General features: G+C 40.7%; 1 protein-coding gene across 6 annotated transcripts in view; it reads left to right on the forward strand.

Moving 5' to 3' along the window:
- Positions 1-16,242, forward strand: part of arhgap21b (Rho GTPase activating protein 21b) — a 126,151-nt gene that overhangs the window by 51,373 nt on the left and 58,536 nt on the right. For all 6 annotated transcript variants that reach the window (XM_060928128.1, XM_060928148.1, XM_060928167.1 and 3 more), the window contains exons 4-7: positions 2,415-2,436; positions 8,150-8,242; positions 8,359-8,437; positions 8,531-8,585. In XM_060928128.1, coding sequence (XP_060784111.1) covers positions 2,415-2,436; positions 8,150-8,242; positions 8,359-8,437; positions 8,531-8,585 — 249 coding nt within the window. The remainder of the gene's footprint in view (positions 1-2,414; positions 2,437-8,149; positions 8,243-8,358; positions 8,438-8,530; positions 8,586-16,242) is intronic.

Consider the following 16,242-nt stretch of genomic DNA (forward strand, 5'->3'; position numbering starts at 1 on the left):
ATAATTCAGACCGCTGCAGAGAATGAGTAATATGTATGCAAAAATGAACAAATGTATATCCAAAGATTGTTTTATTTCTCAAAATAATACTGTTGAGCCGGAAGCTCCGTTTTTTTCGGTTCTGAAAAAGTCATTTTTCCAAATCATGTAAATCCGTTAAGATGATTTTTTTTTGGGGGGGGGTGGCTCTGTCACTGTCTCACTCTCATAGGGCCAATGATTTTCTGTGATCGCGGAAAACAGATGGAAATTACGGAATTTTTATGGTGAAACATTGCTCGCGTGTCAAAATGTAACTGCCGCAGAAGGCTTCCGCCCAAGCAGACATGCCTTCAGTGTTGCCAGATATTGCTAACGTTTTCCACCCCAAAATATGTTCAAAAAGCACCTAAACCCGCCCAATCTGGCAACACTGCATGCCTTTCCGGTCAAGTGATTGTGATTGGCTTGTGGCACACCTAGCCAGCCAATGAGCTGCTTGTTTACAGATTCGCTCCCCGCGTCGCAACCAGAATGGCAACCGCTTAAAAGAAACGAATGCTCTGCCAGTGGCGAGTGTGGACGTTGCGTGACTCGCAGAAGATTGTCGCAGGTCGGCGAAAAAACGACTTACTAATAGATATAAAAAAAAAAAGTAATTTAAGTAAGTTTAAAATGTAATTTAAATAAAAAGTAAAGTATTCATAAATTGAAGTTTGAAAGCGCCTCTGTTTTTGGGCTGAGAAGTTTGAAAGGGTGTACCGCGATTCTGCCTTCTTGTATCGTGACACGGATCGTGGCTCTGCGTATCGCGATTTCAATATGCATATCGTTACAGCCCTAATATATATAATATAGGCCTATATTGTGCTATTGTGTGCCAACTCTTCCGACCGGCCATATAGACCCCTTTCACATGACGTCATCGCGCCGTGAGATTTTGTTAGGCGCCATATTGGAAGACCAAGTACATGCACTCACAATATAAAACAAAGTACGAGCGAGAGTAAAGTGACACGATGGCTGATAATTCTGGTTATGTGAGTACATTACCAGCTGCAGAAAGGGCACGGTATGTGGAGAAACTGGCTGTGATTGATGGGTTTGACCCATATGATAAGACTCGCGGCAAGGGAGAATGGAAACATAAGGAGGACCGGACACCAATTCTGCCATCTGTTTGCCACCCAGACATTGTAAACTATTTGTTGTTTACACCCAGTGCCTACACTCAGTGTTCGAACTACGCCGATATTTTCGGGGGGTCCCTTTTTTCCCTTGGGGGGGGGGGGGGGGGGGGGGGCACTTGCGCTTGTCTCGGAGCACGGATCTCCAAACACATGAGAAGCCTATCTTACACACATATCACGCGGACTCCACACATGCATCGCGTCTGAAGTCATAACTCATCAGGGGAAATCGTGTCCGCATTGGCATGTTCAAAAAACAACCTCGCGTCAACAATGATACCACACGCAAGAAAAAAAAACAGTCAGGCTACTCAACAACCAACCTGGCAGCAGCGAGCAAGCCCCAAACCATCCTAAATTATTATTATTATTAAATTGTAGAAGTCTGGGAGGCTTGCTCCTCATACAGTTATCAACTTGGGGCCAATTTAGCATGTTTTAAATCTGAATTTCTTGCGTTTGCTTACCTCAAAGTGTCCGCAGATCATGCACAGACTTATCCATTATATCCACAGTTTTTTGCCAAGTCTCACACAGGTTTCTTTCAAGTCTTTCAAGCCAATAAATCATAAATAAAACAGCTCAGATTTGTTTAAGTCGTTTGCCACTCCACTTTATTCTCGTGGGTTCACATACCGCTGCCGTTATTTCCCCCTAATCACGAGTTTGTTGGTCTTCCAAAATGGCCGTTTACTTCCGGTTTCGGGTGACGTCAGTGAAAGGGGTCTATAGAGTCGCTTGCATGAGTCTAAAAAGTTCAGGCTCAGGATTTTTTTTTTTTTGCTTTAATCCCTGCGTACATCTATACGACTCCAGTTCTAGTCATTATAAGTAACCGGAAGATAAACACTCCACTAACCACACCCACCAACTACTCCTAGCGATTTCGCGACTTCGCGCCCCCTTGCGTTGTGGCGGTGAATGACATCGCGCACGCCTATTACTCCCCGCTCAACGATAAATTACAACTGTCTGCGAAAAGCTACCTGCGAAAGCCTTGTCGCAAGAGCATGCAGAGGCCCGAACTCTGCTGAGTTTAATCAGTGTTTATAAAGAATCTCTGAACAGAGAAAATCTTCATCACTGCCTGCCCCCCCCCCCCTCTCTCTCTCTCTCTGTCTCTCTCTCTGTGTTTTTAATAAAAGGGAGTAATTAGATCTGAATAGTAATAATTAGTAGAGCCCGTGTGTGAGAACTGTGAGCTGGAGTGTTGGCGTGTCTCTAATCTGTTTCTTCTGTTCGCAGGATGAGGACGGGGATCATCGAGGTAAGAGTCTCGAACTTCACACACAGTCACGTCATAAAACATTCATTCGTGAAAATTCGCCTTTTTATCTGACCGCGTTATAATGTTTTTCTTTATCGGCTGTTCAGTTAACCTAAACTTTCTCATTTAACTCATACATTTTTTTTTTCTCCACTCTAAAAAGTAGTTTGAATTTTTTTTAAAAGTAGTTCAAGTCTTCCCTTCTTTGAATTAGTTTATTTTATTTGATTTTACGTCGTAGAATGAAATAAGAGAAGTAATTAAGTGATTATTTCACTTTTTAAGTAACCAGGTATTATATTTAATTGTAGACTGGTTTTATTTTCGTTAATAAATTACTTTATCTCACTCCAGAAATTGTTAGTAACATTTAAAATGTAATTTAAATCTTATTTCTTTTTTATTTTTAATTATTATTAAAATCAGATTTTTGTTTTATTTAATTAAATAATAATTTTAAATTATTCTAGTAATTATTTTGTTTGTAAGTAATCCACATTTTATTATTTAAAAAATTTTTTTCAATCAGTTTTGCGTTTATTCAGTCAGTGAGATTGTTTCCGTGCTTGTATCTGTGTTTAGGGTTGTTTTACAATCAGGGTACAAAGTTTGTGTCACAGGGGTCCAAAATTCAAATTGATTCAAACTGGTTCTTGTACCGGTTTTTAAGTGAAGGACGAGTTAAAGAACAGATAGGCGCGTGTAATAGTCTGTATTATAACAAGATGAAGTGTAGCTTTAAGCCGGGCTGATTCAGAATCCACTACTTCCATAGTGCTTTTAAATATAAGGCTGTAAGCTTTGTGTTAGTTGTCTCTAATATCTTGACCGCATTTTAGGATGAAAATAATCATTTTAGATATGTTATTTTATATTGAGAAATTAACCAATAATTTGATCAAAATAGTCTGAAAACTTACTGGCATTCAACATTAAAACTTAACTATGTTTCCAAGTAGGGATGTTAACCGATGACCGTTTGACCGAATCAACGTCAACCGGTTAATTTTTTTTTTTGGGTTGTCAGTAAAAAAAAAAAAATCAATTGTTTTGGAGCAGAGAACCTGGAATTCTGTGTTGTAAACGCTTGGGGCGTGCCTTGCGGTGTAAGGACAACAGCTGACAAATCAGAAACACCCATTCAGTCATGTCCCGCCCTCCCGCCCCAGTTGAAACATCGGAAATATGAGAAGAAAACAGTAAATCAGAAAGCTGCGCACATTTGCGCAGCTTCCGCACAAACGTGCGCGGCTTTCTGATTTACTGTTTTCTTCTCATACTTGTACTTCCTGTTTCATGGACTGTAACGGCTTATTTAGTAATTTTAATACAGAATTTACTCTGATGAAATTATTCAAACACTCCAACGCTCCCCCCCCCCCCCCCCCCCAAAAAAAAAAAAAAATCGGATCTGCACGATTCAGCCGTGAAAAAGGCGGCATCCGCCAAAAGGCACACCGTTTGCATCCCTGTTTAAACTCCTAGGTTAACCGACTTTAACCGGCTAATGAGGCTCGGTGGCCGGTCAAGATTTTTTTTTAGTTTTCGCCATCCCTATTTACAATGATATGGAACCAAATATGTGTTTTATGGTATAAAGAATGATTTAAGTGCATCCCTTTTGTGGTCAAAAAAGCACTTTTTCTAAATGACGCGAGTAATTTTGCTAAATATGACATATATTGCCATACATTCACCAAAAATAACGTCATCACCAAATGTTTTTTTGCATGGTAAATAGAGCGATCACAGGGCTACAATAAACAACCAAGTTTATTTAGTCAAGCCTTTTGATATTGAAGATAATAAGTGTTAAATGTGATTTTTAGCTTGCGTACCCTGATTGTAAAACAACCCTTTATATAAATTTGGCCCACGCACTCGTTTACCCTGATAATTAGCTCCCAGACTGTGGGTCATGTGTGAATCGCCCCAGAACTCTTGTGCACTGTTGTTGTGTCACTCGTGTCTTTACTCTAAAAGCCGCCGGCGCTGTTCACCATCTTTAAATCAGGATCATGTATGTCGACGCATCATTACACATCAGACGTCCTGCCTGCGTGCTCTCTCTCTCTTTCAATCGATCGTGACCTCATGCTGACTTGGCTCAGGAAGGATGAGCAGGAATTCCTTTTTCCAGTGTCCTTTACCACTGTAGTGGGAAATAAACCCTCGACGTGTGTGTGTGTGAGAGAGTGAGAAATGACCTGGTGATCAGTGGGATTTTTACACCATGGCTTTACAATTAAAGGACATGGGACATGAAACATAAATGCACGCTATATCAGTTTCTTTCCATTAAAAATATGCATTAATTGCATCAACAAATACAAAATTATCTATTAAATTCAGCAAAATTGTTATATTCGTGATGATTATATGGCATTTCTGCTCGAGCTCCGATATGCATATTTTACAACCGGAAGAGCCGCTGTCACGTGATCATACGTCACAAAAACTTTCGGGCACAGCACAAGCGGGTAGATGAATGGAGAAGTGGATGACAAGAAAATTGTTTTTATAGTCTTTAACGTACATTGGACATCATGGTGTATGGAGCACTTGCAAGTGACGTCACAGCCGATCCAGATTGTGACAGACGCCATCTTGTCGGTCAAACGCCATATTTCCGCCTTCTACTTCTACCTTTTCTTCTGGAAAACCCTACTATATACAATTCTACTACAACAGCTGCGGCTACAAGCTCTCCCTACCTGTGCACGTTTTTTATGTTTTTTGTGTGTATTTTTGCGTGTTGTTCGTCTGTACCGGACTTCAATATCCACTACAACCGTATGGACTTACTGGACACTGGTTTCCAGCAGAAAATGACGGTTTGTAGCGATTTCCATCGCATGCACAACATTCCGGACGAGAAAAAAAAAAACATTCCGGACGAGATGGTGAGATCAGCGGGGTCTCCGTGGATTGTTATCGGAAGCAAAGCGAAGGAGGCGGCGCCGGGAGCGGAAGCAAAAGCGAGGCTGCAGGCAGAGCCGGCCTGTTGACTAAGCTCAGAAAACAGCTACTCAAATCTCCACTGCCAAGCCTCTACCTCTCCAACGCCAGATCCATGTAAACAAGACGGACGATTTGGAATTACAGCTGGAATTACCTTATTCTATTCTATAATCGGCTGGTCAGTGCTATACTCAATACTTAAGTGACTTACCCATCCAGTGAGGATTCTTGTTTACAAGATGCCACATCTGAGTCGCTGACAAATCCTGAATTTCTGTAAAGATAACTGTCCAGAGATTTATAAGCACGCAGTGCTTCACCACTGAACAGCGAGGGAAAGTTAATGAGGTAATTATACACGTCCGGGTATTCCGCTGGCAGTTCAAAATCCGGTCGTGAAAACTCCGTCCGGTAAGCCATAAGGGTCACAAATCTGTAGATCGTTTATTTTAGACATATATCTAGTTATCTGTTCATTAGAAAAATGAGCCGTGTAGTCCGTCGGTTGAAATTGATCCATTCTGTACACGAGTGCAGCAGTATTCAGCGGTGTTTTTGACCGACAAGATGGCGGTTGTGTACTTTCCGGTCACGTGACTGCAAGATCTCTATTGTGCTGCTTATGGTTGCAATAATTCCAATGGGAAATGCCCTGGAGTAAGGTTTTTTGCATTCCCCAAGGACCTGAAGCTGAGGAAAGTGTGGGCTTACTACTGCCGTAGAAAAAACTTTGCACCTACTGTTTCCCACAAACTGTGTTCGGACCATTTCACTGAGGATTCTTTCAACATTAATACTCAGGTACTGAGCGATATTAATTGCCAAGCCAAATTTAAGACACCGGAGGCAGTGATAGCGCCATAATATACAGGGCCTAACATTCCTACAACTGTAGAGACAGCCAAGAAATCCTGTAACATTAATGGACATTTAAATAAATGTTAAGTTATGTTGGTAAGTTTGTTTAACTTTTCTTAATTTTCATCTCTTTCGCCAAACGGCGTAGTGTTGTTGGCTGTGTGATGGCGTTTCGCCATTTTGAATGTTTTCATCTCGGACTCTGGAAGCATTGTATCTCAATCAATCTCGAAAAATATCAGCAAAAAAAAAAAACAAACTAGCTTGCAACGGACTTTAGCTAGATCTATGATGAACTTTCAGTGTGTGATACAAAAATAATACTTCTTTCAACAGATCATTAGCCTTTGAGCAGAATTGTTTTTAACTTACCAGGAAGTGTTATCCAGCCGACCGCTTTCAGTTTCATGAGGGCTGAATGAACTCTCACTCTCAGAATCATCTGACCCGTCAGAGTAAAGACAAGATCCATGTTCATGTGAATTTCCAGCTATCGGTTCGAATTGATAGGGTCTAACTTCACATCTCTGTGAAACATCGGGAATATCACTGTCGATGGTGTCCATTTCGGTAACCTGTTTACATTAGATTCCCAAGCGCTGGCTCCTTGGAAAGTTTTTGTGATGTCACAGGTCACGTGACCGCCTAGCTAATTAACGAATCATTGTTTTACGCTGATGTATAAAAAAGTTGAATAATGTGATGATTTTCACATTTTTGACGCCCTGCGGTGATTTAGATGGCATTTCTTATGTCCTTTATACATAATTATTAGGGCTGTAACAATATGCGTATCGAAATCGCGATACGCAGAGCCATGATCCGTGTCGCGATACAAGAAGGCAGAATCGCGGTACACCCTTTCAAACTTCTCCTCAGCCCAAAAACAGAGGCGCTTCCAAACTTCAATTTATGAATACTTTACTTTTTATTTAAATTACATTTTAAACTTACTTAAATTACTTTTATATCTATTAGTAAGTCGTTTTTTCGCCGACCTGCGACAATCTTCTGCGAGTCACGCAACGTCCACACTCGCCACTGGCAGAGCATTCATTTCTTTTAAGCGGTCGCCATTCTGGTTGCGACGCGGGGAGCGAATCTGTAAACAAGCAGCTCATTGGCTGGCTAGGTGTGCCACAAGCCAATCACAATCACTTGACCGGAAAGGCATGCAGTGTTGCCAGATTGGGCAGGTTTAGGTGCTTTTTGGCTGGTTTTGAACACATTTTGGGGTGGAAAACGTTAGCAATATCTGGCAACACTGAAGGCATGTCTGCTTGGGCGGAAGCCTTCTGCGGCAGTTACATTTTGACACGCGAGCAATGTTTCACCATAAAAATTCCGTAATTTCCATCTGTTTTCCGCGATCACAGAAAATCATTGGCCCTATGAGAGTGAGACAGTGAGAGAGCCACCCCCCCAACAAAAAATCTTAACGGATTTACACGATTTGGAAAAATGACTTTTTCAGAACCGAAAAAACCAGAGCTTCCGGCTCAACAGTATTATTTTGAGAAATAAAACAATCTTTGGATATACATTTGTTCATTTTTGCATACATATTACTCATTCTCTGCAGCGGTCTGAATTATCTGTTATTAAATAGTTAATGTAAGTAAGTAAATGTTAATAAGTCAAATTTACTACTTTAAAAATACATTTAAAAAAAATCGTGGGTGTATCGAATCGTGGGTCAAAAATTGCGATACGAATCGAATCGTGAGTTGGGTGTATCGTTACAGCCCTAATAATTATGCCCAGAAAAAAATCCATGTCCCATGTCCTTTAATACAGCAGTGCCACCTGCTGGACGTGACTGACCTCATGACGCGGACGTGAGGTTCAGATGGGAGACAGAGTGAGTATCTAGTTTTATTTTGTCTGCGTCCAGGACGAGCTCGGAACAGACTGGAGCCCATGGACACCATCTTTGTGAAGCAGGTTAAAGAGGGAGGGCCTGCACACGGAGCCGGGCTCTGCACAGGTGCTTTTATTTTTATTTTTTAAAACTTTTTTTTTTTCACGAGTCGAACACGACGCTTGTTAACAGAACTGAAGAAAAAGATGCCTCATTGTCGTCGTCGTCCTGTCTGTGTGCAGGAGACCGCATCGTGAAGGTGAACGGAGAGAGCATCATCGGGAAGACGTACTCTCAGGTCATCGCCGTGATCCAGAACAGGTGAAGAGTGTGTTTACGAACAGCTGAAGTGAATAAATCAGTAAGATGTTTATTGAATCGCTGAGATTTGTTTGTTTATCGTTCTGTTTCCAGTGACACCTTTCTGGAGCTGAGCGTGATGCCCAAGGATGAGGACATCCTGCAGCTGGTAAAGTTCCTCTACCGGTTTGCACAGAGCCCACTCCTCGTTTCAATCAAAGGCCACGCCCCACCCACCCACTCACTCAGACTGACATGGAGGCCACGCCTCCACCCACCCACTCATGACTGTATTGTTAATATTAAGACCAGGCCGTGAAGATAAACAGGCTGCCATGATGATCAGTAACTCAGCCGGGTCCGTTTTATTCGTATTCATTTTTAGCTGACCTGTTTCAGCTTGTCATCTGTCTCTTTCTCATAACTAACATCTTTCTGGGCCTCCTAACCAGGCCACTGCTGGAGCTTCACTCGCTGTCCCGAATAGATCACGTTACAGAAGCAGCGCTTTTTTTTTTTTTTTCCCCCCCTTTCGTTATCTCTGGCTCTGCTGTCATTGTGAGTGAGAGATGACAGTAAAGAAAGTTTTCCAGTTCTGTTCTCTACCGGTTTGGTGAACGCTTTCTTTCTTCCTCTGAGACACGTCCTTTCAGCCGGGTGCATCCTGCAGCGTCGTACGTATGACCTCATGAACACTTATGATTGGCTACCGTCGCTCTGATTGACATGGGAGACAGACAGCAACCGGATTCATACAGTAATTGCAATCTCCTGATGATGGGGCGAGCCGTTTTTCAACCCATCAGAGCGAGGAGGCGTGTCCAGCGCTCAAAACTAACGGTGTCCCGACGTCCCGGGGACCATAAAAAATGTCATCAGGACACAAAATTATCATATCTGGGACAATCCCGGGACAATGGGAAAAAATAGATCTAGAAAAAATGTTCTACATTAATATTATTTACAAAGCCGTAACACATACGTAGACATTCACCTAATTTGTCAATTTTAATTTTAAAACGTTAACAGCGAAAAATACATAGTAGCTACACTTTCGATGCACCTGCATCCGTAGGCTACAGAGCAGCGCATTCTGTTCTAGAATCTTCGGCCGGAGTCCGCGTTATATGGACTTGGAATGGAATTGCTAGCGCACACGCTGCGCCGACTCTTGCCAGAACAAAAATGCTGAAGTGGTTGAAGCGGACCGACCGCGGGGAAGAAACTGAAAGCCCAGACATAACGTCTCCGGGACCTTCAGGATCCAAAGTGTCATCGCCTGGTCTGCAGGCAACGCGAGCAACTGAATGAACTTAATGAACACTGTTAGACACGTTATAAAATACAACAGGAATGATGTGGATGATACTGACGGAAGATACCGTTCAACAGAATAAGTGAGTTTTCTTGGTGTCTTTCTAGTTCAGAAAGTTTAGTCAGTCAGCAGCACAACTAGGCTCGGACCTGCCACTGTGCTGATGTTGCTAACATTTGCACCCACGTTTCGGCAGCGAAAGTTCATAAAAATGGATAACGGAAAGTTCATAAAAATGGGTAACGGAAAGTTCATAAAATGGATAACGGAAAGTTCATAAAAATGGATAACGGTAATGGATAACGGAAAGTTCATAAAAATGGGTAACGGAAAGTTCATAAAAATGGATAACGGTAATGGATAACGGAAAGTTCATAAAAATGGGTAACGGAAAGTTCATAAAAATGGGTAACAGAAAGTTCATAAAATGGATAACGGAAAGTTCATAAAAATGGATAACGGTAATGGATAACGGAAAGTTCATAAAAATGGGTAACGGAAAGTTCATAAAAATGGATAACGGTAATGGATAACGGAAAGTTCATAAAAATGGGTAACGGAAAGTTCATAAAAATGGGTAACAGAAAGTTCATAAAATGGATAACGGAAAGTTCATAAAAATGGATAACGGTAATGGATAACGGAAAGTTCATAAAAATGGATAACGGTAATGGATAACGGAAAGTTCATAAAAATGGATAACGGTCTCATCTCATCTCATTATCTGTAGCCGCTTTATCCTGTTCTACAGGGTCGCAGGCGAGCTGGATCCTATCCCAGCTGACTACGGGCGAAAGGCGGGGTACACCCTGGACAAGTCGCCAGGTCATCACAGGGCTATGGATAACGGTAATGGTGAAAATGATAAGTTGGCCTTATAAGTGCCAACAGATATTGAAGGTATAAGTAGATGAAATGAACATAAAAGGGGTCTTATTTTCAACTAAAGTGTACTGCAGATGTAGGGAGTTGAAACATTTTCTGAATGAGCTAGTTGGCCCCTTTAAATAAACGGGTATCTATTCATACAGTGAGATCGCCAAAGTTTAATAAACTGAAAATGCAATAACTGTAATTTTGAAGTAGATGATGTATAGGACATGTGTCGCTTGTGTCTTATTGTAAAAATGATATAAAGGGTTCAAAATCGCATAGTTACAAATATAATAGTAACTTCATATGATAATATTAACCACTGGTTATTTCAGAGAGGAAAAAAATGGGGACACTATTGCTTCCATTCGGGACAATACAACACAGAATTCGGGACCACTGGGGGACACAAAGGAAAAAAGTTAATTTCGAGCCCTGGGCGTGTCTACTCGCCTGCACCGTCTTTGACAGGGCGTTGAGGCTGGGGTCTGTTCTTTCTGCTCCTGAGAAGGACACCAAACTATGGAATCAATTTTGTGCCAAAATGTTCATACAATACTTTTTGAAATATCAAACAAAAATGACAAATCAAAATACAAAAAAAGAACAAGAAGTCAATTTTTTTTAGACCGGCAAACAAATTATTTGTGTAATCGTGCAAAATATCAGTCTATTACTCTTCAGAAACCTTTTAGTTTTGTTCCGCGTCTTTCTCAGTTTTGTTTGACGTAACTTATTTTGGTTGCGATTCCAGCTTTCTCGTTTGCGCTCCCTGACTTTTTGCTTGCAGTTTCATACATGTCAACCTATACGGATTTGATTCAATAAACGTAGTATACGGGCGTATAAATAAAGTTATATGGATTCTTTAAAAAAAACTTCAATATTTATCTAGAGCTATAATCAATTCCCACGACAGCCAGTAAAGAGTCTTACAGTATGAAATCGCGCGTTATCTTGTGGTAGCGAGACTTCGTTCCACTTTTGATCATGCGCACACCGCATTGCGAGAATCCCGCCAACCCGGAAGTCATAGACATATAAACATACGCCTTCTGCGTAGAATCATACGTCATCCTCGCCGCCAAATTGGATGTGGCAAAGTGGCGATTCTGAGAATAAAGATGCCTCATTCATGTGCTGCGTTTAACTGTACCAACAGGTTTACCGTCCAAACGAGATCACATGGGATTACCTTTCACAGGCGAGACTGGAAAAATACTTTTCGTTGTATTTGGTCATTATAACGTAATTTTACGAACAGATTTTCCTGACTTTGTGGCTAATATGAAGTCTCGCGCATAATAGCCGCTTGGTAAAACCTGTCTCCAAACAACGAAGTATTTCCTTCGTAACTACGCTGATAACACTTTGTGTTTTTGTCGAACATTGGAGCTTTGTATTCATTCTGAAGGTTTATTGTTATTAATATTGAATAAAAAGTAACTGGGATACATCATTTGTTAATTATCATTCAAATTTTAGGTAAATTATTTTAATTTGCATCTTATACGGATTTTCTAAGGCCAAGAAAAAATAATTGTTTCCTATTACATCTTGGAAAAAAAAATAGGGTAGGTAGGTAGGTCTTTTTATTTTTTATCACACAAAATACCGGGTAGGTAGGTTTTTTTTTTTTTTTTTAAATAAATTTTAGGTGTGGGACAAACAGTGGCACATAGTGGGGAAGTGTCATTCTGTGACTCAACCATCCAGAACCAGGCCTAAGAAAACCAGTGAAGCTTGTGGAATACAGGATTCGGAGCCCATGGATAAAATATGGAGTGCTCGGACGCTTAAAGGAACTATAAACATAACTACAAATGTTGAACCTTAACTTTATTAGGAACACTATGTTGTGAACTTGTATGTTTAATATGAATACAAAGAACATCGTGATATGGATACCGCCGTTAGCCTGGGCGCTGTGTTTGCATGACTCGTCCAGCGGAGGATGATAATGTTCGTAGAGTTCTTTTACAGTTGAAAACTTATAAAATGAACTTATTGTCTTACAATCTTCCGTGTGGTCGCAACCGATCACGGTAATCGAGAACACTTCGTTGGCCGCCATGATGCCTAGCGTTGTGTACAACACAAGCCGGAGTTTCCCGGAAAGAGGTCATGACGTCAGATTGAGGCCGTGAGAAAATCAATGAGTGTTTCTTGTCCGATATATGCGTTTTAGAATTAGTCACTTGTCAGATCGACAATATTATGCAAATCGTAATGCAGATTTTTTTTTTTTTTTTCAGAATTTATTGTTGGTCGGCGAAAATACTTTTTTTTTTTTTTAAACATCTAACAAAAAAGTCTAGGGTCGGGGCATTTTTTAAACGGTCGGTCGGGTAACCGGAAACAAACAATTATTTTTTCTTGGCCTAAGGGAAATACGGATTTTGGAGGTTGGTTATACAGGTTTGATTGACCAAAGGTTGACATGGACCTGAGTGGACTTCAGTGGCGACTATGATACTGAATTTACACTTTGTTGAATTAGTTCAGTATCATAGTCGCCACTGAAGTCCACTCGATCCTTGTTTACCGTCAACGGATCGGTCACTCGTCAAACAGTCCGCCAGAATCTGAGTAGGGAATGGCTGAGCATAGCTGTCAGTCAAACACAAGTTAGCCAATGGGAATGCATTCCTGGACAGCCCGCCCACACGTGAAGTTTGTGCAAAAAGTCAGGGAGCGCAAATGAGAGAGCTGGAATCGCAACCAAAATAAATGACGTCAAACAAAACTGAGAAAGACGCGGAACAAAAATAAAAGGTTTCTGAAGAGTAATAGACTGATATTTTGCACGATTACACGAATAATTTGTTTGCCGGTCTAAAAAAAATTGACTTTTTTTTTTTTAATTTTGATTTATCGTTTTTGTTTGATATTTCAAAAGTATCGTATGAACATTTTGGCACAAAATTGATTCCATACAAAACAGGACAATAAAAAGGTTAACAATTTGCAGTGTGGGAAATGATCAGTTTTAATCAGACTGTCACAGGACAGATGAGTCCAAAATGTTGTCTGTCTGTCCAGATTTCAGCCTGTCTGAATGACGGGACAGAGGCTCGGAGCAATGCGGCCGGGGGTCACGTGAAGCTGAAGGGCTTTAGATGCCCGGAGATGCTTCTCAGCTATTTCCAGCCTTTTTTTTTTTTTTGTGATCTTCAAAGGCCAAATTACACTCGACATCAGTTGAATCTAATTTACAAAGTTCTACCCAAGAAAACAGGAGCACACACAGGTCAGTTCCACGTCTAGAGAAACGTCTGGGGGCCCAAGGATGCTCCAGTTGGTTCCAGCTTACTGGTCCTCATACAGTATATCGGTACTATAATAACACTCATCGAACGTTACGCCAACAGTGACGATTTTATACTGCGCTTATAATCAGTCGATAAGAAATTTAGTAATTAACAGCACAACTATTCTTACATAGAGTTAAAATTTTGAGGACGAGATTCCAAGTAACTTTGCAACGAAATGGCGTTTAAAATGACTCCGAACACATCGTTTGGCATTCAGACTCAAATCTGCGGGACTAGAACTTTAGCAAATAAAAACTCCTCCTCGTATTAAAATATAAATCTACATCCGACAAAGCACATGACCGCGACGGTCATTCTTATTATGAATGGGGGGGAAAAAAATGCACATCATAATAACATTGGGACTTAACCTAATACTGTACTGGAAAGCTTCATGTAAACTGAGCGCTTAATCACCTCAACCCTAAAACACGAGTTCACCTGCATCGTGCAATAAAAACAGCGAATACTGAGTGGATTATTATTGTCTTATTTAGTGTGACAGTCGGGGAGAGGGAGGGGCCTGGACGTTTTGGCGGGGCTACGATCTTCGGTGGCAGAGTTATGAATTTTTAAAGTCGCGACCCCCAGTTTCACAGGCCGTGTTACGACATCAGTGTAACGTTTGGAAGAAAATTAGAAGTAGATTAGACCCGTATCTTCTTTTTTTTTTTTTAATTTTTTCCTGGGCCATTTGGTCCAATACTTTTGAAATACACACGGACAAATGTGAAAATTGCCGGTCCGGCCTCATTTCCCACACTGAATCTGTCCAGTAAAGAATAGGGTCAGGTGGTAAACTTTTGATAGTATAAACATGCAGTTATTTTAACCTTTAATCATCCAAATAGTTGACGTGTTGCAGTGTGCTCCCCAGGATTAAAATAAAGCTCTAAGTTTTGGGGGGCCCCTCTGGAAAATTTTGGAAAAAGGGAGCCCATTTGGTGGCATCTGGTGACTTTTAGGAGCATTTTATGGTGGTACTGACACAGTCAACCAGGGCTCTACGTTAACTTTGAGATTTGTAGAAATCTGGTTGCCCGAACTCAGAACATGGTTGCCCAAATATTACACATTATTATTTTTTTTATTTATTATTCAACCTTCTCAGACGCTGTCTGTATCAACAAGCATTGACACTAGTGCCCCGTCCGAGTAATCCGGTAATTAGTCATGTAGTGAAGGACATACCAATATTCAGTCCCCTCAGGATTCCGCAGGCCTTTTTTGTGATTGTTGCAGGCTAAAATGTCTGATGTTGCGGGGGTTTTTCCAAAAAATTGCGAGAAATTGTTGCGATTTTCTCTTTTTGTGATTAAAATTGAGTGATATGTTAAATATTAAGTTATTACTGAAAAACTATTGATTAAAAAAACAAAGACACTGAGAAATGATCCTATAAACAACTTTACCAATATAAAAGATTACCAGGACTACAAAAATGCAGAAAAATCGGCTTTACTTATCCAAATGCACCTGTTGGTTCAAAAGTTAAAGTGCAGAGAACCTCACAGCACAACATGAAGTTACCTTAAAATATAATATAAATGCATCAGCTTTCATGTAAGAAAAAAAAAACTATTAATGCTAGTCCTGTGTGCAGGCAGTCTCTCCTGAAGACTAAATTAAACAATAATTATAAACTAATAAAATAAATGGCTCAGGCTTCATAGAAGAAAAAAACAGTTTGAACAGAATCTCACAGTATGATGCTGAAGCTGCCTAAACAATGGAAAATAAAACACCATTTTGGCAAAAATGTTGGCATCCGTTAATTTCTTGTATTAAGTAAAAAAAAATAAAGTGCACACGGTCCTTCACTGTAAACGTAACAGAATTTAAGCCTACATAAACACTGACTCGCACATCATGCAGTGTTGCCAGATACTGCTGACGTTTTCCAGCCCAATACATGTTCAAAACCCGCCAAACTGCACTTAAAACCGCCCAATCTGGCAACACTGCGTGCATGCGGCTTCTCTTGAACGGAGGAAGTAAGGCGGAAGGTAGTTTGTCGACGTCACCTCAGGACGACGCCAACGATTGGTCAAATTTGCAGGAAAGTTGCGGTGATGGATATAATTGCAGCACCGCCCTGAATTCGCGGGGATTGGTTGAATTTGCATTGAAGTTGCAAATCGCAACATCGCGAAATCCTGGAGGGTCTGATCAATGTGCTGTCCATACGCCTATAAAGCACAATAGCGTAGCCTAAATGTCACCTTCTCAATCGTGTCAAAGGCTACATAAAGCTGTCTAAACTAGGGATCGACCGATATGTTTTTTTCAGGGCCGATACCAATACCGATAATTATGGAATTGGG

This window comes from Neoarius graeffei, chromosome 1 (genome assembly GCF_027579695.1).
Source record: "Neoarius graeffei isolate fNeoGra1 chromosome 1, fNeoGra1.pri, whole genome shotgun sequence".
Classification (NCBI taxonomy): Eukaryota; Metazoa; Chordata; class Actinopteri; order Siluriformes; family Ariidae; genus Neoarius; species Neoarius graeffei.